The sequence below is a fragment of the Chaetodon trifascialis genome, chromosome 11 (assembly GCF_039877785.1).
Source record: "Chaetodon trifascialis isolate fChaTrf1 chromosome 11, fChaTrf1.hap1, whole genome shotgun sequence".
NCBI lineage: Eukaryota > Metazoa > Chordata > Actinopteri > Chaetodontiformes > Chaetodontidae > Chaetodon > Chaetodon trifascialis.
Genome location: NC_092066.1, coordinates 12,849,391 through 12,871,865, shown reverse-complemented (window position 1 = coordinate 12,871,865; position 22,475 = coordinate 12,849,391). Strand labels below are relative to the sequence as shown.

Genomic DNA, 22,475 nt, shown 5'->3' with positions numbered 1-22,475 from the left:
AAAGTGTGATAATAGTACTTTTCTGAAGTGAAGAAGCTGAATACTTCCTCCATCTCTGGCTGTCATAGTCAGCGCACAGAACAATGTGTACGCGCGACTTGTAGTTTTAATGTGTGGTACGAGCGCCCCTTGTGGCTGCCTGTGGAATGAGCATCCACCGGATTGGCTGAGCGGTTGTCAGGACTGTTTACAGAAAACATGGCTTCCCGGTCTGTTGGAGAGCTCCAAGAAATGGAAGGTGAGTACATATGAGAAGATGCAGCCGAGTCATGATCGTAAGAGCTGGACCAACCGACATTCATGCAGAGAAACGTGTCTCTTTTTGTGTGAGCATTTCCGGCCATTTGTTGTCCTTGTTAACCAGCAGACCTTCATCCTTGGCTTGCTAGCTAACAGGCTAACAACAATCCTCGTTAGCTGACGCTGTTCAATTAACATCCACTCATGCTGCCCTGCCATTCGCCATTGTTTGGTTTAATGGTCTGAAACTGGATTTCATGTTTAATATAACTTGTCCGCCCATATAACGGTCACCAATTCTAGTTTGTAAACGTGTCTAGAGTGGTCCAGTCAGCTAACCTGCTAGCTAACAGGGTTAGTAGTGCTCAGTGTGTGTTAATGCAAGAATGCTAACCTTTCCTTGCGAGTTGGCTCTAAACTGGAAAGACTGGAAACACAAAGTGAATCACATCAGTTGCAGCTTAAAATAACCCATTAGTGTAATCTGGATTCGGCATGTTACATGTTAGGTGCAGAGACATGATCTAGTTAATAACCATGGTCTGTAAACCCTGACAGAGGCTCGTAGTTTCACATGCATACTCTCTGACTCCGTGGGCGAGGTGGACTTTGGCCTCGTCGTTGAATCATATTACACAGCAGCTAAATGTGTCACTGATACAGACAGCAGCTCTGCATCTGCATGGTGAAACTCTGCTTCTCTTTGTCTGCTGACTGCAGTGGACCGAAGGGGTGAGTCTGAGGAGTCTGGTGATGATGAGACGAGGAGGAGGAGTATCAACGGCGATGTGGATCCCAATCAGCCCGCTAACACAAGTAAATCATCTCAATCAGGCCATCAGTTAGGCCATCAGTTGTGATGTGGTTTCAGCATGAACAAAAAACAGAGCAATTAGTGACTTTTATGACAGCATTAACAACTAAGCTTGTTCATGTCATGTTAATTAATACCTTGATACAAAGGCCATATTAGTCCATCTGATTTACTCTTGCTCTTATTAAAGGTAAAGAAGAATCTCCCGTTGACATGGACACCATAACCTTGGACCCAGAAGAAGAGGTTGGTGGGCATTGGTGGATATTAAGTTCTTTATTTGCAAAGCAGCCTCATGAAAAGTCATTTTGTCTTTTCTGACAAACGCTTCACCGCTGCACTGCATCACTGCTATATTTCTAGAGTCTGTTAAGTCCGTGTGTGGCCTGGGCACTGGTGTACATGACACAATAAACCCTAATAACTACTGCTACTACTTACAGACCATATGTCATCCTAAGATGCTTGTTTTCTTTCTAGGATGTTGATCTTGTTCATTGCCGTATTGGAAAGATTGAAGGGTTGCAGGTGCTACAGAAGGCGAAAGTAAGTGACCTCACCATTTAGTGCAACTTTCAGTCTGTGACGAAGTAATGGTCGCAGCGTGTTATGCAGGATCTGGGGATATTCCTTTATTGTTCCTTGCAAGAAAAATTTAATTAGTTTTATTTTCTTTATTAATCATATCTGAAAAAATAAGGATTTTTAGGGTCAATAGTAGCATACAGCTATTGATTGTATCTGTTGATTGTTTCCTTTTCATCTCTTTATGCAGACGCTCTCCTTACGGCAGAATCTCATTAAAAAGATAGAAAACCTTGACAGTTTGAACTCACTGCGGGAACTAGATCTCTATGACAATCAGATCCGCAAACTGGAGAACCTGAACCACCTCACGGAGTTGGAGTAAGTCTGAATAACAGTCTTGGCTTTGTCTTATGTTATCAATGGCAGATCTCAGTTCTATACACTCACATGCGGCTTTTGGGGTGTAGAAAGTTAAAGTTTTCATGCGGCTGACCTCGAACAATATGATTCATTCCTGTGAGCTTATTTATTTGACTGATCCACAGGCAGCTCGATGTGTCCTTTAACATTCTGAGGAAGGTGGAGGGTTTGGAGCAGTTGACTCGCGTGAAGAAGCTTTTTCTGCTTCACAACAAAATAAGCAGCATTTCCAACCTGGAGCACTTCACGGGCCTGGAGATGCTGGAGCTCGGCTCCAATCGGATCCGGGTACGACATGAAGGGTCTCTTGGGCAGAATCGTCTTGCAAATTGGGAAATCAATGCTTCACATACAGAAAATGATGGTGCAAAATGAGATGTTATAGAACATTAATGAAATAATTCAGAAGTCATTGTGTCGCGCTTATTTGTGTCTCTTCCACTTTGCTTTGTTCACAGGTCATTGAGAACCTCGACACGCTTTCATCTTTGCAAAGTTTATTTCTTGGTACCAATAAAATAACTAAGCTCCAAAATCTGGACGGTTTACACAACCTGTCTGTTTTAAGCATTCAGGTATTCTCACACACATTTTCTACCTGAGTAGTTCCAAGAATAACATTCAGGTGTTTACTGTATAATGGATACCTTTAATAACTTTATGAATATTTGTTTGCAGAGTAACCGGATTACTAAAATCGAGGGTCTGCAGAACCTTGTCAACCTGAGAGAGCTCTATCTCAGCCACAACGGCATTGAAGTCATTGAGGGCTTGGAAAACAATGTGAGTTACAGAAATCCCACAGCCCATCTCTGAAAGGACTGAATGTCAAACTGTCCGTCGTGTGTTTTGCTAACTGTGCAAACATCAACAACAAAGTTCGTCCTGAAACACTGTTTTGTTTTCCGTCACAGAAAAAGCTTACAACTCTGGACATTGCAGCCAATCGAGTAAAGAGGATTGAAAACATCAGCCATCTGACAGACCTGCAGGAGTTCTGGGTACGGATGAAGTTAAACAAGACTTGATTTTATTATGTTTTATGATGCAGCATTGTCACAGAGCACCTGGAGCCGTACCAGCAGACATTCTGACTTGACAAGCAAGAAAGGTACAGGTGCAGCTGATAACATCAGCAGTGTCCCTGTTGCATTTAAAGTCGCATGCATGTGCACGAGCTGAGCTCTGGAACCGGCTCAGAGCAGCTGTCATTAGACTATTAATTACACCTGTGCTTTTCCTGCTGTCGTGTGAAATGCAGCTTCAGGAGACAGCCATTGAGAGCTCTCACTGCTTCCCGCAGTGCATCAGCTAAGTTTGGCCGCAAGACCCCCAGAGGCAGAGCTCATAATGACAGTTGAGAAATGCAAAAGAAAATGACAAAGCAAAAGTAAAAGAGTGTGCACTTTGAAATCATATAGCCCTATTTAATTTTCCATTTTAAAAGGTAGTGAAGTTGATTTACATAATCAGCGGAAACACTTTACTTTTAGTCCCCATATGCTGCATTTATAAGCACTTTATAGACATTAATAAATGTTTGATAACTCTCTAATGCAGTTGTAAAGTGGCCATAAGGACATTAATTATTATTAACAATATTGTCATTCATTATCTGTTCACACACCATCTCAGCTTACAACTACATTATAGAGTGTTATAAACCTTTTTATTAAATGTTTACATGCTGCCAGTAAATGCTAAAAAGGCTTGCGTTAATTCTCCTTCTTCTAAACTTTAGTTTTTGTTTTAATGGTCTCCACATCCCCTGTGCTGTATGTTGCAAGTTTGTGTTGTCCTCTTATTGGTTTTCCTGTCTTTTAACCTCTCCCCAGATGAACGATAATCAGATAGACAACTGGTCAGATCTTGATGAGCTGAAGAATGCCAAGTCTCTGGAGACGGTCTATCTTGAAAGGAACCCTCTACAGAAGGACCCGCAGTACCGGCGAAAGATCATGCTGGCGCTTCCCAGCGTACGCCAGATCGACGCCACCTTCATCCGCTTCTAAACCGCTGTGTACAGTTCACCTGCCAACTTCAGTGTTCGCCCTCACCACCCTGCCTGCCCTGCTTACAAAACCAACTCCATTTTGAAACACACCGGCTTCACTGAATCGTATAGTCACTCCACACACAACTACACAGCACATTCCAACACTGAACTCACTCGTGGCTCACTCGACATACATGTATGCATGTATGCACTCATTCACACCTTGAGCTAAGCTGTTGTATGGAAGCTTATTTATTAACTGAGGTGAATATGAACTGTGGAATTGATTTCCCCTGAAAGTGCCCGTCGCCCCATTTTTTCATTTCTCCTCTGCACTTGTTTTTTCTTTTATCGTTTTGCATGTGGGATGCAGTTTGGAGACATCTTGCCTCCATCACGCAGAGCCCATCAGGAAAATGATTTATTGCACTGTTGAATGTGAGGAAAGGCTGGCATTCTGACTTTTTGAGGAGTTTTTGTTGTGAGTTTCTTCCTTTGGGTTGGACAGAATGAGAGCATTGTTACAAGATGCACAGTGGGTAAAAGATCAATTAAACATCAGCTTTAAAGGGAAGGCCATAATAGAATATGATTTACATATCTTAATATTCAGAACACATCTCCTTTGGTTCCAACACGCTTTGAAACTGTCCTGATCAAGGTACCAAAATCTACAATTTAAGCCTCATATGCTAAAGTGACGGCATGCGGAGTTAAATCAGTTCAGTGAAGTGGCACCTGCTTAAATCTGTCTTTTTAAGGAAAACTGGTGAATCATTTTAATAAAGTGGAATCATTATCGATGAAGGGCAAAGAAAAACTGATGTCCAGCAGCCTCGTCTATTCCTTGTCCAGGTGTTTTACAGCTCACAGGCCCATTTTCTGATAAGTAAGAATGACGTCTGCAGTCAAATAAAGCTCATGACAATGTAAAATTATTTAATGTGTCCAGAAAGTAATCCTCACCAACAGTCCCTCACAGAAATTGGCACACACATCAAAACCCCCAATTACTTTTAGACACCCCAGGAACACTGCGACATTGTATCATGGTTGGGCTTGTGCATCTTTAATGGGCTCTGTAGCGCCCCCCAGTATGTGACAGGCTTTAGTTGGGATGAAGCTGTTCCGATATTCACTAAATTTAGCGCACACGTTCTTATTGTTTCGTACATATGTCCAACTGGCTGTCATTAATTCTGCCGAACCAGAAGTCAGCCATTTTGAATTTTATCCAGTTTTTCCCTGTATTTCAACAGGTCAGAGCATCCACAGAGCCCGTGTTAGCTGCATGGCTACATCACCACATCATGGAGAGATTCACCTTGTCGCCTGTCTTTTCCATGTGACGTGCAGTTCCCAGCAAAGATAGATAGATAGACAGTGACAAAATGATTTGTTGATAGTCATGTTGATGTCATACCTGCAAGGTTACACCTTTCACTCCAGCTTCAATGTCATTATCTGTAAAATGTGTCACAGACATGAAAAAAAAAATCGTTTTTAACTTGAAACACTTCCTGTATCTGTTTCAAGGGTTATATAGATGAAATTTAGAAAGAAATGAACTGAAAGATTCTATCATTGATGGCCATTATAAAAGGCAAACTGTAGAGATGTAGGGCTGGCAGTGACGGCGACAGAACATATGATGCTAAATAGCGAAGCTTTTGAATTTTCATGTTGCGGTGGTGAGGTGGAATATGTGCATGTTTTGTGGTGAAACAGGAGGGCTCGAGATGCTCTGAAACTCATGAAATTTGGCATCAGAAGTGGTGAAAGTCTTTATCCCATATGGGTCTTGGGCTTTGGTATGGCCATATGGCTCTATAGCGCCCCCTACAAAATTTCAGCAAAGTAGCTCTCACTGCATGTTTCACCTAGATGAAATTTTGGTAAGCACATGTAACATTTCCTGACTCACAGAAAGTCATGAGTCATGCTCCATTTCCAACTGGAGGGCGGCCATTTTGAACTTAGCATGCACTTTTTGTGTATTCTTTGTCATTTACAGGCGCCATGCTTGTACTAACTCCTAGCGCTTTTAAAGAATCCACCTCAGATTTGGGCTTTGGACTTTCACGTTTCTAAATTACAAAGCTTTTGATGGACTGTTGGAACTTGACAACACATCGTCCAATATGCAGCAAACTTGACATGGACAGTTATTTTGTGGTCTGCGCTTGAGATACAGCGGCATCTGTTGGGTCGAATGGGGTTGCCGTGGTAAACATAAGATCATTTCAAACAGGAAGCGTGAATAACTATATATATATACCTTCTGATCCTTCTGATCATGCCTATGTGACATTCATGAGTCCTCCTCATAACGCCACCTGCTGGCAATAGGAAGCAAGCCACTTGACAATTGTCTGAGTTTCCTGAATTTTACATTGTGTGGTCTGGACTTTATATCCGACAACATCACGTATAATAAGTGTGTGTTCTCTAGCGCCACACTGCGGACAGAGGAAGTGATATTTAACTCCTTCGCACAGTGCTTGATAGCCAAAGTCAGATCAGCCAGCCTGTCACTCAGCCTGAGGTGTGCATGGATGTGAAAGCCTGTTCAATGTTGCTTACACCTTTTAATTTTTTAATTTTTTATTTTTCTTTTAATTTGAAAACATAAATTACAGCCTCTGGTTGTCTTATGATTTTGGGAAGCTTTGCTTCATGACTTTTATTTGAACTGATAACAGTACAATGTAGATTGTTTTTGAAGTGAATTAACTTACTAATGGCAGGACTGGTCTCATATAAGTGTTGTTAACTAATGTAAGATAAATTACTTCATGCTCAGACAATTTTTTAAACACATTTTGAGGTTTGACATTTTCTGATGCGTAAAGACACTACAGTGGCACATTCTGCAATTTTCTCATTTGGCCTTCGGTATTACATAAAAAGCAGATATTCATGTTTATCTAAGATGACCACCTTCAACAAAAACTGAGGGACCTATTCTCGTCGTCCCCTGTATATAATGCTTGAGTGCACTTGAATTACTCCCTGTTACAATTAAAAAGTGATGCATCTTTTATATGAAAATAATATCCCACCTCAGGGCTAAAAGTTGCAGTACAGACACATCAGATTTCAGTGCGTTACAGGGTTTACATGAAGCCAAGTGCTTTCGGTGCAACATAAGATTCTGACCGGCTAGTTCCTTTCATCTGGTTCTATAGCGATTGTTAAAGTGGTCTGAGTTAACATTGAATCTCCCTTTGTAGGCAAGAAAACTTCAGCTTAATATTGCTGGTTTGTATTACAGGCTTCTTGTCTTAAAGATTTGCTCTTTTTCAAAGGAATTTAAATCATGATTGTAAACCTTTTAAATCCTAAATTTCATGGTTTGTGATCTTGACCAAAACTCCACTGTAGAACATTTATGAGCATATATCAGACTATCAGCAGGACACTGTGCATTATTGATATGAATGTAATCTTATTTTATATTGAGCTTTAACTATAATTACTTTACAGTTGGCCAGTGGGATTAGAAGTGTCACTTTGTGTATTTGTAAATACAGTTTGGACATACAATGTAGAAAGTCAGTGCCATCACCACCTTCCCTTTGTAAAGTGAAATCCTGTTTTGTTTTGTTTTTCTTTATGCCAGGCAGTACAACAGATTTGTGTGAGATACTGTAATTAAGATCTTGACTTGACCTTGGTTGGTCCACGAATGAGCAGTCTGTCAAATTGCTAGTAGCTTGTTGTTGTTGGAACTGACTCTTCAGGTTCTGGACTTGGTTGAAGTTATTTCAAACTGAATGTATTATGCAAACAACAATAAAATTACACTACTGAAAGAGAAAGTCTATGCATTTTTAATTTATCAGGTATAATATTTGTCATGACTGATCCAGTACAATTTTGAAATTTAATATTCAAACATATTACATAACTTTTTATTTTATTTTTCTTAATTTACAAGAAAAAAAATGCACAGTAGTGATCCAAAACAGAATAAAGAAGAGATATGGTGCAAACTTTGTACAAGCCAGAGGAGTAAATAGAAGTATAGAAATAGTAAAAAGTAAAGACGAGTAAAAAGATTTTCCTATCTGATCTCAAGAATTCAAAATCTAAAATCACAAGTAGTGTGTGTTTTCAGCCAAACTTTTTCCACAGCTTTCATAGGAGAAATTTGTAAATACCCTTCATGGAAAATCATGGAGGATAGTTCTTCAACTTTATTACTATTGCAGTTTTTTGTTAAATTAATGCAAGCTTTTTACACTGCACATCACCAAATGCACAAAAATCAAAATAATTGTGCTCCTGTTACTCCATGGTTTAATCTGAATAACAGCATCTCCAATGAAGTGTTTTTGAGCAAATAATGTTTAATGTCCAATTATTTTAAAACTACTGAAAGGGAACAATAAAAACTATGAAATACGTTTTGAAGTAATTATGAACACGGCAGTAACCCACTATTTGTATTTACTGAACTACACGACCCAGAATGCACCACAATCCTTTGGTGACGCATGGTGCTCGCGCCGCGCCAGACAGGGCGAAAGGGACGGCGTCGCGCATGCGCCACATTTATGTTGTTGTTTGTGGCGGTAAGATGGCGGCGCTCGGAGACACCTCAGCTCCGGGGGTGAATGGGTTAATACAACAATTCACAGCAATAACAGGTAAAAATAGCCTTTTATTTTGGGTTCGCTCTATTAAGTAGGTTTGGTTTATCCAACAGGAATGACTCCGTTGCCCAACAAATAAAGCGCAGACAAGAAAACGGACGTTAAGCCTTGCTATGGCCCCTACGCTGTCAATGCTTTGCAGAGGGAAAAACCACAGCCAGTTATCTGATAAACTCAAGTGAAAGACTTAGAAAAGGGATCATAAAACCTCCACATTTGAATATTATCTGTCTCAGCCCCTCAGAAATATAAGATTTTCTCTGTGGTGCTCATGAAAGACACCCTCTCGCCAGCCTGGGGCTGGTTTTCTGTCCCTGTCTGCGTTGCATGTTGTTTGATAATGTGGAATGGACGTCGGCTGTGCAACATTTCCCTTCTTCATCACCAGCCGGGCTTCGTGTTGTGTTACTGTCATCTTCACTGTGGCTGTGATGTTCACAACACTTGGGCGAGCACACTGTCTGTCTCCGACAACTCGATCAGATATCCTTGAGAGTTTATGAGTGCTTTGACACGAAGGACATTGTTTGAACTGTAAGTTATTTTACGAAGGAAAGAGGGGACTCAGTTCGGGGCTGCTGTTGGACTTGGAAAGTGAAACAGACATGCGCAGTACGCACGCAACGATCATAGTAGCCAAACGGCGCTGAGCACTGAAAAAAGAGCAAAGTTAATCCTGAGATCTCGTCTTTTCTCACCGTCAGTGTTCTCATAGTTTCATGCACTGTGAAGATTCACTATCTCAAGACATTTAAGGAGTGGTCTGCTGTTTTTGCACGTTTTAGCATATCGATTAAAAATAGCGTAGCCTCTACTTAAGCTACAATGCTAAGATAAGATAAGCTAAGATAAGACAAAACTTTATTGATCCCACGCCGGGGAAATTAAGTCGTTACAGTCAGGAAGTATTAAAAAGCAAAACGGCAAAATAGTGGCATAGATGGGTCGAGATAAGCAGGAAACAGGATAAAGAATAAACATCAACTCTATACATGTATATTATGTACAGATTGTAAAAATACTGATTGCCATGAAAATACTATTGCTAGTATTCATATGGGGAAAAACTACCAATACCATGTGTTAAAATGCTGTTGCATAAAAAGAACATTGAATTGCTCGTCTCTATGTATATGTGCAATATGTACAGTTTATAAAAAATACTTTTGCCAATAATGGATAATAAATACAGTGTTTGTAGCACAACTGAAAAAAATATACAACAAAAAATTGCACAAGATGTAATGGTATTGCACCAGATGTAGTGGATAATGTGAGCAAATATTAGCATGGATAACAGTAGTGCAAGGAAACCGTAGGGTTATGGTGTAGAAATGGAAAAAGCAGCATCAGCACAGAGCTACATGACATGATGCTGGCATTAAGCAGTCTGAAAGCTGTTGGGATGGAGGACAGAGCTGCGTAAGCCCCCGTCCATCTCATATTGGGGGTGTGATGGTTTGATTGATGTCAGCTTGGCTAACATCCTCCTCTCACCCACCTCCTCGATGGTGTCCAGAGGGCAGTCCAGGACAGGGCCAGCTCTCCTCATACAACAATATTTTTTAAAGCACACCATAACCTTTATATTAACCTTAGACTGGATGCACGTTGCTCTCTGTTAACCTCCGGGCAGTTGCTTGGCTTTCATTCATTTCTGTACAGTGTTGCAGTCGACTAGCAAACGCTCTGTGAAGACAGGGTAATCCATGTTTGTGATAAAATCAGATTGTTGTTGCACTTCATAGGACCACATAGCTGGAAAGTATCATTCTGCATTTACACAAAATGAAACATTACAAAACAGGATGTTCACACTGACGAGGTGTTTGACAAGCCTGTTTCAACTGTGTGCGAGTATACATTGACACATTAATTAACTAGATGTCTAACAGAGGAGCAGGAAACATCACTATGTTGAAGTGAAGTATGTTACTTTATGAAGTATCAGTATTGCTGTAAGTGTTGGCAGATAAGTAACAAGGAATTGCAGCACAGAAATGACAGATATTCTGTATTTGTGGTCACTTAGAAACAGCGCCCCCATTACATAGTTTGTCCCCCAGAGAGCACTGACTGACTGAGGTTAACTTTTCAGCTGTTTAGTGTCCTGAATGGGAAATATCAATTACACATACAGATACTGTTATGTTACTGATGATCAGCAGCTTTCCATCTTAGATTAATTTTTCCATCTACTATCGTCTATTTCATGCATAGCATGAATTTTCACACACATGTCCACCACAGTTTTTTCCTGAAATATTTGTCATAACATCAGTATGTCTATGTCCAACCCTCCTGTAGGAGCCACAGAGAGTGTAGGAAAGCACATGTTGGAAGCATGCAACAACAACCTGGAGATGGCAGTGACCATGTTTCTGGACGGAGGTGGGATTGCGGAGGAGCCCAGCACCAGCTCCAGTTCAGCAGCTTCAAGCAGCAGAGCTCCCCCTTCAGAGTAAGCTGTCCTCTTCATGAACGTGTGTCAGGCAAAAGAAAAGCTTTGTCTTTAGCCCTTTTCTGGCAGGTTGTGGTATTTTAAAGGTACCCTGGTTGATTTATAGCACTCCTAAATTTCTCTCGTAGTTCAGAGTTGTTGTTAAGTGAGCTGTGAGGTAAGCTTGGGGTTCAGGGCACTGCTGTGATTTGGGCTGCCGTAGATTGATTTGCATCTTGGAATAATACTCTGTGTGTTGCCTTATGTCTCAGTGAAGTACGAGCACCCATTCCTCAGAAGCAGGACATATTGGTGGAACCAGAACCGTTGTTTGGAGGTATGACACTGCTTCTTTTCTTGTTCAACCTCCTGCAAACGGATCTTAAACTGAATTGTTGTTACCAGCTGTGCTCTTTCAGTCATCTGCTGGTTGTGTCTGTTACACAGTGCCAAAGCGAAGAAGACCTGCTCGATCCATATTTGATGGTTTCCGAGACTTCCAAACAGAAACGAGTGAGTAAATTTAAACTCTCTGAGCTTAAAGTGCCCCTCTGCTCATAAACATGTTTTCCTTGTTGTCCCTGGAGTTGAATGTTTGAGCTCTGCCGTAAAGAATGATGTATGTGCAGAACCATGTCTGAAGCATAAAGTACAGCGTTGACATACCTCTAAAAACATGCCTGGAGGGGATCTTTAAAGAATAGGATGTGATGCTGTCACTTTGCTCCCTCTTTCAACCTTTTCCACTCTGTCTTCAATTCCTACAATGACTTCAAATGTTCTTTCCCTAGTTCGCCAGGAACAGGAGCTGCGTAACGGTGGAACAGTGGATAAGAAACTGAGCACCCTGGCAGACCTTTTCCGTCCTCCCATTGAGCTCATGCACAAAGGCAGCTTTGAGACGGTGAGGAGTCACCCACCGGACACTTTACACCTCACGCCTTTATTCTGTTTGCGTGAACTTTTAGTGAAATTTCAGATGGTGACTGTAGATCACAGGTGGGAAACCAGGTGTGTCGAACGCCTGCAAACCCACCATGACATGTGATCATATACCCCTGATGTAGATGCTTTTGGTTGTTTTCCCTAAAGAGACACTTGTGTACGAAGTGAAATCAGTCATTTTCTCCCATCAAGCTGTAGCTGAACCTCATGCTATGTAATCTCACTGTTCAGTAATTCACTAAGTCCATCCTATATGTCCCGTATTGTGTTTACAGGCAAAAGACTGTGGACAACTGGAGAACAAGTGGCTAATGATCAACATTCAGAACGTTCAGGACTTTGCCTGCCAGTGCCTGAACAGGGATGTTTGGAGTAATGACGCGGTGAAGACCATCATCAGAGAACACTTCATTTTCTGGCAGGTATGCAGTTTCAAATCCCAGAGTCATACGTGGTCTGCACTGCATTCACATCTTTGCATGGATCCAGCTGCTAAAGTGATTTGATGGCAATGTCAAGAGGAATTGATTTAGTCAGTGATGCATAATCCAAAACCATAGACAGTGCAGCAACAAAAGTAGTTTGTAAAGTAGTGCATAATGATGCAAAGCAAGATTTTCCAGTCAGCAATGATGTTTCTGCACCCATTTCTTCCTCTACTGTAGTAAAAGCCTTGCAATCAGCACTAGGGATGCACCGATCTGATAATGGTAACAGTATTGGTCCCGATATTGAAGAAAATTCTCGATTGGGTATCAGTTACATAGGGGCCGATCTATTCAGTCTAACGCTATGCTGTAGGCGCTGTGAGCGGCGTCATGCAACACACAGTGCTGAAGCGCACATGATGTGGACCACATTGTTTTTAAAATTAAGCGAGCGAAAGGATCGGCTATCTGGAACTTTTTCAAACTACCTCAGCCTACAAACTCGACAGCTACTTGCAATACCTGCGCAGTAAATGTTCCGAGGGGCGGTGGAAAAACGTCAAGTTATAACACGACCGCAAAGCTCTCAAGCCTCACTCATTGGGCGTGAGACAGACGCATTTCAACCCGCTCACATGCCACACGTTGTATTTCTCATGCAGAGAAATTACCAGGATAACGCCCACCAAGTTGCGCCACTATTTTTTATAACAGTGGAACGGGTAGAGGAATTAGTGATGTGTCAGTCACGGATGAAACTGCTCTCAGAGCCGCTCTTTGAAGTGAGCGATCGGAGCCGGGAGCCACTTTGTTGTTGTTGTTTTTTTCCTCGACTTTTTTTCTGTTCAAGCCGCATGTGACTGTTCAACTACATGATGTGTGGTGGCTTCTGTGTGTACGCACTGAGCAGGAGGGGGAGGGGCGGGAGTTACAGACACAGTGCATGCACGCACGCAAAAGAATGATCCCAGTCTTTTCCGTACAATGAGAAATCCCAGTGCTGTTTTTCTGTATCGGTATCGGATCGGTACGGCCGAGTACTAAACCTCAGATATCGGTGTCGGTATCGGAGGTGAAAAAAGCGGATCGGTGCATCGCTAATCAGCACTTGAAATCCCACTTTGTCCTCAAGTCCAAGCCTGGTAGAGCTAATATTCACACACACATCACTCAATTCAAGCACATCTGGTGTAAGTTAACCTTCTGTGTTGTGCATTGTCTTCCATCACAGGTATATCATGATAGTGAAGAGGGACAAAGATACATCCAGTTCTATAAGCTCAACAAGTTCCCCTATATTTCCATCCTCGATCCCCGCACAGGTGAGTGGGAGGTTAGTCACAGCATTATCCACGGTTCTAATGCTTGATCTCCAGTGACACTGTATATCTGCTGTTTCCTCGGCTGGAGTTATTTTTGAGAAAGGACACCGTCCCTCCTGCATGCAAACCATTTAGACGGACAAGACGACAGCATCAGGGAGTGACAGTTTGAGTAATTTTAGACCAACAGCCCTAATAATGGTGTGTGAGTGAGCAATAGATCTTTTATATGATTGAGTGATGGGATCAATACAGGCCTGCAATAGGTTTTTCACTAAATAAATAATAAAGATAAATGTGAGCTGTGTAACCATATTAACACTAAACAGACGATGTCGTCGAGCAGTCGTCTTACCGAAGCTGTTCACATCTGTAAAGTACTTCTGAGTAGCTGCGTCTGCTGCTGCTGATTTTCTTGTTGACCTGCGCTGTTCAAAACGTGTTCGCTTCAGGTCAGAAGATGGTGGAGTGGAACCAGCTGGATGTGGCATCGTTCCTGGAGCAGGCGACTGGCTTCCTGGCAGAGCACGGGCAGCTCGATGGGCCGTCCTGCCACGCACCCCCTGCCAAACGAGCTCGTTCTGTGGGTCTCTCATCTCATGCGCCATCTCTAATTCTCACTCTCTTCTCTCTGTGTGACTCTGCTTCAACTGTCAATTGTTGGGCTTATATCTGAGATTCTGGTTATTGTGCATTGTGATACAACTTTGCATGTCCTCAGAAAGCATCATTAATCACCCCCTGACGATTGTCACGTTATCATCAATGCTGACATATTAAGCATACTGTGTATTTGATTTTGTTGGAACACAGCTTTAGCACATGTTTGTGTTGTTTTCCCAGCTCTCTGATTGGTTTTCTACAGCTGCATGCTCTGTTTTCTGTTCTAGGAGAGTCTGATTGATGCCAGTGAAGACAGTCAGCTGGAGGCAGCGATCCGAGCCTCCCTACAGGAGACCCACTACGAGTCCTCAAATGCCCCTGAAGCCCCAGATTCCCCCCGATCGGACGACGAATCAGATGCGGAGCCTTTCTCTGACAGCGAGGGTCCCATCTCTGTTGATGGCTCAGACAGCGAAATGCCAGTACCCCACGAAGAGAAGAGTTCCAGCAGCAAACACACCCCGCTCCCTCCGGCTACCGCGCCCCAGCAGCGCCTGCATCCCGACAGTTCCACTTTTTCCCAAAGAAAGTCTCCGTACAAAGAAAACAACCACAGTCACAAGAAAGAAGAGAGCAAAAAGAACCACCTGGAGCCCTCAGCTGCTGGTCCCCGTCATCCTCAGCCCGAAGCAGATTCTGGAGGGAACCACTGTACCCCAGCGACCGAAAGCGCTGGACCTTCCAAGACCAGCACCACCCAAGCCTGCGATGTGGACTGTCCTGACGACAATGGTATGTTAACATGTAGTTTTAAACCTGAAATACTTATGATGAGGGCAACTGCAAATGATTGTTAATCACGTAATGAGCACTCACAGTGTGTCTGGATCAGCCTCTGCAGAAGCATTCAGCAGTGCTCTGTGAGGGCTGGAGCGTGCCCGTATGTTGTTGTGATATCATCGTTTGAGCTTAAAGGCAGATTTCTAGATACGAGAGGTTACAGAGCAGCTATTCAAAAATCATACAACATGTTTGTGCTACTGCAGCCACAGAAATAACTGCGAGATCTCAAGAACTGATTAGTCAGCTTAGGCTGCTCCGTGCTTTCTTCAGGTTTCTGATGCTGATGGAGATTGTGGATAGTGGATTCAGCATTAAGCAAGGTAGAGAAAAGGGCTCAGTAGTGTTCCCGTTTTCAGTAACACACATCTCTCTGGCATTTAGTGTGGCGAGTGACCTTCAGGATGTGGAATGTCAAGAATCAGTGTAAACACATATTTACCGAACTAACAGTTCATTCTCTGAATATGTGTTTTGTTCGCTCGAGTTCTCTTGGCACTGAAGGATGTGGGCTGTGGCTCAGTGATTAAACCAAAGACACATCAATCTGTGCTGTTTGTCCCACACGTCACTTATGCTGCGCTAAAATTTAGATTTTAATAAAACTCATCCCTGCGTTCTTTACTGAGTTATATGGATTGACCAAATAGGTGACAAAAGACAAAATAAAGATATGTAACGCCGTTGTTTTTTCTTCTTGTAGGTCCCAAAGCCAGGCTGATGCTTCGTTACCCAGATGGACAGAGAGAGCAAATTTCCTTGTCTTCTAAAGCAAAACTTTTGGTGAGAACATACCACAACTGTAACTGTATTTTAAAGGACTAGTTCAACATTTTGGGAAATGAGCTTCCTCGCTGTGTTGCTGAGGGTCAGATAAGAGGCAGTCTTAGAATCCACCGGCTATCATCTGCAGCGATTTAGCCCCTGGGGCGACAGCCAGTGTTTCAAGGTTTCCGTTGCATCCAGCAGATATATGGATAACTTAAGATGCGTGTTCAGGCCAAGACTTCCTCTTCCGTGCATCGGTCATCATTTACAATCTGGTTAACAACTTGACTTTCAAACTCTACGAGCTCGACATTTCAGCTCATCTCCATGAACAGATATCTGCCTGTGAAGGCAGACAAATGAAAAAGATAGATGGCTGATGGGTTCCAAGATTACACCTCGGTCAATGCGTTACGCCTCTTTTGCGCTTCACAAGGACCGCTTACCTGCATGCAACCAAAGCCCGCTCAAACGTGGTTGGTAAACACTACTCGGACCACAAGTGGAAACCAGAGCACTTCTGTTACCGAAATCTTGTCCCAGATTATCCATTCATACGCAGATATCTGTTTGTAGAGAACAGATTAGAAGACTGACACCACTGTCACGTCTGCACCTGTGTATGGAGCTGAAGCCAGGAGGCTATTAGCTTAGCTTAGCATAGACTGGAAGCAAACAGAAAGGTAAAAAAACCCTCCTACCAGCACCTCTGAAGCTCACTACTCAACATATATGTTGTTTGTTTAATCAGTGAAAAAGCCTCTGAACGTAGTCCAGTCCAGACCCCCCACAAAACAGCAGATAATAATTTTTACACCTCAGTTTTCACAGTCTTTGTGCTAAGCTACGCTAACTGGCTGCTGACTGTAGCTTCATATTTAACATACGTGTGAGCACAGTATCTATTTTCTCATCTAACTCTCAGTAACAAAGCAGTTAAGTGTAGATTTCCCCAAATGTCAAACTATTGTTTTAAATAAGTCTTTGTGCCCCGTCAGCAATGAATATTATCACATGAATAGAGCTTGTTATTTAAAATGTCTCACCTCCCTCTCACTTCAAGGCCCTGGTAAGACACGTCCAATCCAAGGGTTACCCTAATGAACGCTTCGAACTCGTCACCAACTTTCCCAGAAGGAAGCTCGCGCACTTGGACTATGACATCACGCTGCAGGAGGCGGGACTTTGTCCACAGGAGACTGTATTTGTGCAGGAGAGGAACTAGCCTTGTCAGACACACTCACTGTTGCTTGTCTGTATCTCTCTGATAGACCTCACACTTTCACCAATGATCTGGGACGATGTTACTGGCCTTGATTCTATAACCTTCTGTTCTACTGGAATTAGGCCCCGGTTTTTGCCAAGACAACTCTTAGTGGATGGACTACTTTCCCTGCCACTCCACTAGTCTGAATACTGATCTCTACTGACAGCCCAATCCCTTTGTAGTGCTCTACTGTTGGCCAGTAAGGTGTTACGGATGCCAGCACTCTTTAATTATTTTTTTTTTCTATTTGATTTATTCTTTTGTGATACAGGCTCCATTTTGTTCTGAACACATCAGGATAGAATATATACATTACAGCTCATATTCAAATCAAAAAACAATTAATGGATCAGTAATTGAGCTACCAGGGACTTGTACAATAAGACCTTTACCTCCCAGAAAGGATGTTAAATGTCAGAGTTTATTTTCTAGCTCTTGTTATTTTCTGTACCTTGGGACAGGTAAAGGGAGGCTCATCCTTGTTCATTTTGACCCAAATTTGATCTCTCACACGGTCGTCGTTTGAAGTATTTGGAAGGCAGGGGCACTAAGAGAAAATGTGCAACAATTACAAGTCAAGAAAATGTGTCAGTCGTCTGCGGCACGCTTGTGTAGATCTGAGCGGATTTGGGTTGAGCTGCACATTTTTACTCAAGTTTCTATTGGCTATTTAGAGACTAGTAGATTTCAACTTTTGATACAGAAGGGAATGAACGAAGCGTGGTACATCTCATCAGTCGGACCTACACTGTACAGAGATGGCTTAGAGAGACTGACATTTAGCTGTAGTCATTGTTTCCTTTCTTTTTTTTATATGCTGCCAAGAAAATATGCTGATGTTGAAATATAACCACCAAAACCAAGGGAGATTCTGCTTGATCCTTTTGTTGCATTTTGTTAAAATTAAATGAATTTCACAGGCACGATAGGCTGCAACCCAAACAAGTGTGAGAATAATATTGAAATGTTATAAGAAGAGAAAGGCCTGAGAATCAACAACCAGTGTGTAATGAGCTGTAGCTGGAGTACATTTCAAAGAAGTTATTACTCTGCATTCTGTTATGAAGATTTCTCTCATTATGCAGCATTATTTAGCAAAATTATGCTAATAAGGCTAATTTGGCAACTTCATATATCAAGTTTTCTTGCAAGTCAGATTGATGTGTTGGCATCAACTGCATCAAACACTGACCATGTTTGGTAAATGAAACCGATGACAATGTCTGAATAAGGATGAAGGAATGTGCATCAGCTACCTCAGAGTTCAAACAGTGCCTCAGCAAACCAGACAGGTGAGACTAGAACTGCAGTGATGAGGTCTGGACAATGCAGAGTCTTTAGATAAGATGCCGTGTGGACAGGTGGTGGCAGTAATGCGTCATGAATGGCAACAATTCTTCAATAAATAAGGTGAAGAAGAACAAGACCACCCACCAGTGTAGAACAAAAAAAACTTCACAAATGTCTTGGAGAAGTTGGACATGAATGCCATGAAATGAATGTTTTTGAGTGGCAAATTTTATAAGATAACTTCACAGTGTACCTTTTCAGTTGTAGCAGTTGGTCCTGAGGAGCTGTGTCCTCCTTTATTCAACGTTTCTATATTTAAAAAAAGTTTTTACCCAGCGCTCCAGTCCTGTTAAAAGGGAGGTGACGCGCACTGCCGTGTCAGAGTACCACTACCAGAATGAGCCATGCGCTAAGATGTCAGCTAGCATCACATGCTATTCACATACTTTTTGATTACAGAAGTTCACGGGCCTTTGAAAGGATTTGTTTCAATGTTGCAATTTGGATCATATGGTGTGATTAAGTTCTAAATTTTGTCATGTTCATTGCAAATAAGGGGATCGCAGCAGGAAGGCATGTCTGATTAATGGATAAATACACTTTTATAAGGATTATGGGATTGAATCTCAGACCTGTGACCAATTATTATTGGTAATGTTGTTAAAAATAGGGTAATCATTTTTCTCTCATCCACTTTGAAATATACTGGTCCGGTGGAATGAGTATCGTTGTCTCTTGATGATCCACAATGAGGAAAATAGGATGATGTCTATTTTGTCTGCAAAGTACTTTCAGTGCATTCCAAATCTTGGAAGAACGAAACGTGCCATTGGTCACCGTCTAGTTCATTTCTTTACATTCTCCCTTTGAGTGAGGGCCCCAACTGATGATAGTATGTCTGTACGGGGCAACGGTCAGAGTTGAAAGAGAAGGACTTGCAGCTGTACAAACAGATGAGGACACTGACTGTTTCACTGTCCTCTCTCAGTGGGTGATACAGTAAGTGAAGGGCATTCCTCCATCACCTGTTTTTTCAGTGTCATGGACAAAGGGGGGGGGGGGGGGGGGGGGCTGGCCAAAAGCTGAATAAAGCAATAGTAGTATACATCAATACAGACAAGAGTATCAGTAAAAACACAGCAGGGAAGTGACCGTCAAGCCACCAGATCGACTTCAGAGAGCTGTCAGTGTGATCGAGGATGTGCGTGCAAATGCAACCTGTGCATAAGGCTAACATAGCCTGCAGTAGTAGAGTGCTGAACCCTTTCCCCCCAGTAACAGACATGCTGCGTTTGTCCTGATCTGCCGCCTCAAATAGAGCAACAGGCCAGCCAATTCTGGCAGACAGCGACAGAGATATCCAGGTATTCTATGGACGGGAGCATGTGGAGTTTACAAAATCACAGGTCAAAATGTCACCTTTGAATCAGTCGACTATCTACATTGCTGTTGGGCTTGTTTTGATGTTTTGCTGATTTCAGAGCTCAGAGGTTGAAAATAAAACCCAGCTGGAATTAAAGCAGCAGGCTATCATAAAGACTGCAGGATGATGCTGAGGAGGTTAAATGTTTCTAACGGACAGCGATATCCCACATTCTACCTGAATTCATTCATCAGCGCTTAAAAGTTAATGAGGTAACCAGGACCTCAAACCTGGCTTGCCTGATGTTTTGTCCGTTGCATAAGAAGGATGTTGACCCCAGTCACCCACGGACCTTTCAGCTAGTTCTCAGAATGAAGTCAATGAAAGTTAATGTGTGATCAGTGAGTTTAAAGGGGCCCTCGCACTGATTTTACACACAAAGTTCAGCTTATTTGTCACAAGGAGTGCTGCTCAGCCTGTAAGGACAGTTGTGTAAGGTCTTCTGAGGCTCCGGAGGAGCTTTCTAAAGTTTGAAAATATAACCCTGATCATTTTTATTACTTATTTTTGGGTTTAATGCGCGACACAGAACACCTGCATCACAAACTGGAAGAGTGGAGCATGAAAGAAGTGAGCATTTTAGAGGCAAGGAAGTCTAATGAAAGATGCTGTTAAGTTGCATTATGGGATATGTAGGATCCAGTGTTTCTGAAGCTAAAAGTCACGATGTCATATCTCTTTTTTAATCTGTCTCTTGTGAGTCCCCCAGCTTTGTGAAAGCAATACAAAATGACTGGAGTACTTGTAATGTACTTGGATGACAGGAGCATGCAGTTTAAAGAAGCACATGGAGGATTTGAGTCACCAGGCTGGCCGGTGGCATCTGTTCACCGTCTGTCCCATCCCGCAAAAAACAGATGGGTGTAACTACAGAGAAAAATTTGATTACTACACATTATTTGATTTTGTACTGAGTTTAATGAGTTGATATCGAACTGCATCGGTGCAGTGGTGGAAAGTAACTGTACGTTTACTCAAGTCCTGCACTTAAGTACAAATTTGAACTACTGTTACTTGAGAATTTACATTTTATGCCATTTCATTCTTCTACTCATTTGACATTAAAAACATTTGATAAGCTTATGAAATACGACACCTTTTTATCCTGATTCCTTTTACAGAAGAGCAGTGTCTTATGAGTTTGCAGCAATTCCACCAAAGGCAGAGAAACCACATAAATGTCTCAGAAGCAAACATTGGAGAATAGTCCAAAAAAGAAAAGAAATTTGTTTGGCAGAAATTAGGGTGTTTCATCTGGACTGGACTAAAGCAGTCCAGCAGCGTAATAACCGTGCCTGATTTCCCTATAATCAATGCACGCAGCGAATGTCAGCTTGTGCGAGCACAGTGATGTTACTGGCTTGCGGGCTGCGTGATTAAGAAGTGTCATTACAGGAAGATGAATCAAAACCCAGACTGGAAATTTAAAGCGACATCGACAGTCTGGTGAAGAGGAGTAGATATATATACACTGGGCCTGATGACTGGAATTGGAAACAGGTGTGAAGAGAGGCGAATGGTCACATGATGAGTTCCAGCCAGAAACACACTGAGGACAACTGGTGGACAGGTGAGGAATGACAGGAGAGACTGGTCACTGGAATAAGTGGAAAACAGTAAAAACCCTGTCACGCTTTAATCTGTTTCACTGTTTTAACAAAATTAGGGATTTGTATTCAGCCTGTACCGTGAAATCAAATGTTTTTTCATCATTGTCGTAAGCACATTCAAACACTACCCTGTGAGCTGACAAAGCATGAAATGAAGAACCAACAGTAGATTTTTCGCTCTGTTCCTGATCACGTCAGGTCACTCGTTTCATGATCCTCTGATGGTCTGTTCCACCTACTGACATCGTTGGTCACTGAAATGACTTGTGTAGAGAGAGTGCAAGGTCAGTGGACGTAGGTGAAAATAAAGAATTAGTCATGGCAGGGGGAGACAAAGGTCAGGGTTACACTCAGCAAAACGCTCATTTTGTGGAATATCATGAGCACCTGATCAACTATGCAAATAAAATGTTGCATAATGTGTTGGTTCTCCTTTTTTTAAACATTTTGTTTCCCGCTGAACAAAGATTTATGCAGCTTCTTTGATACACTTTTAAATGAGATATTTTCCCGTATTTCCTTTCCTTGAATATGTTGAATATCTATCGATGCCCTCTACCAACCTGCAGCTTGACAAAGACATGAACATAATGCTTATGATGCTCTAGTTTTCCTCATTAAAGAGCATCTCTTTCTAAATGTCTTTGTTTATTTGAGACTGAAACGTTTTTTAAGATTATCATAGGTCCTTACTTGACTGTTTAGCAAATCCTCTGAATATTGCGATGCCATGACATGCTCCTGATAATATGAGTGACACATTTTCTGCATGTTGTGTGTTTAACCTCACCCTTAGAACAAACAGCTGACAGTGACGTACTCACATTTCTAAACTTAAGTGAAGCTTAATTCTTAATCTGGATGCCGGAACAAAAGCAGGACC

General features: G+C 42.0%; 2 protein-coding genes across 2 annotated transcripts; both read left to right on the top strand.

Annotated features, from left to right (window-relative positions):
• Positions 1-173: 173 nt before the first annotated feature.
• Positions 174-7,819, top strand: ppp1r7 (protein phosphatase 1, regulatory (inhibitor) subunit 7). The gene is made up of 10 exons (XM_070974257.1): positions 174-238; positions 961-1,056; positions 1,245-1,300; positions 1,535-1,600; positions 1,830-1,960; positions 2,128-2,290; positions 2,461-2,577; positions 2,681-2,785; positions 2,917-3,003; positions 3,838-7,819. Exons 1-10 carry the CDS (start codon positions 199-201, stop codon positions 4,012-4,014), a joined length of 1,038 nt encoding a protein of 345 aa, XP_070830358.1. The 5' UTR covers positions 174-198; the 3' UTR covers positions 4,015-7,819.
• Positions 7,820-8,535: 716 nt separating this feature from the next.
• On the top strand, positions 8,536-18,132 carry ubxn7 (UBX domain protein 7). The gene is made up of 11 exons (XM_070973753.1): positions 8,536-8,650; positions 10,964-11,117; positions 11,369-11,433; positions 11,544-11,609; positions 11,888-12,000; positions 12,317-12,463; positions 13,701-13,791; positions 14,244-14,374; positions 14,682-15,186; positions 15,938-16,017; positions 17,066-18,132. The coding sequence occupies exons 1-11, from the start codon at positions 8,545-8,547 to the stop codon at positions 17,225-17,227; spliced, it is 1,620 nt and encodes a 539-aa protein (XP_070829854.1). The 5' UTR covers positions 8,536-8,544; the 3' UTR covers positions 17,228-18,132.
• The last annotated feature ends 4,343 nt before the right edge of the window (positions 18,133-22,475 follow it).

Coding starts and splice junctions, on each gene's coding strand:
- ppp1r7 (XM_070974257.1), top strand. CDS start 199: ATGGCTTCCCGGTCTGTTGGAGAGCTCCAAGAAATGGAAG. Junction 239..960: donor AGAGCTCCAAGAAATGGAAG/GTGAGTACATAT, acceptor TGCTGACTGCAG/TGGACCGAAGGGGTGAGTCT. Junction 2,786..2,916: donor TTGAGGGCTTGGAAAACAAT/GTGAGTTACAGA, acceptor TTTCCGTCACAG/AAAAAGCTTACAACTCTGGA.
- ubxn7 (XM_070973753.1), top strand. CDS start 8,545: ATGCGCCACATTTATGTTGTTGTTTGTGGCGGTAAGATGGCGGCGCTC. Junction 12,001..12,316: donor ACAAAGGCAGCTTTGAGACG/GTGAGGAGTCAC, acceptor TTGTGTTTACAG/GCAAAAGACTGTGGACAACT. Junction 13,792..14,243: donor CATCCTCGATCCCCGCACAG/GTGAGTGGGAGG, acceptor TGTTCGCTTCAG/GTCAGAAGATGGTGGAGTGG.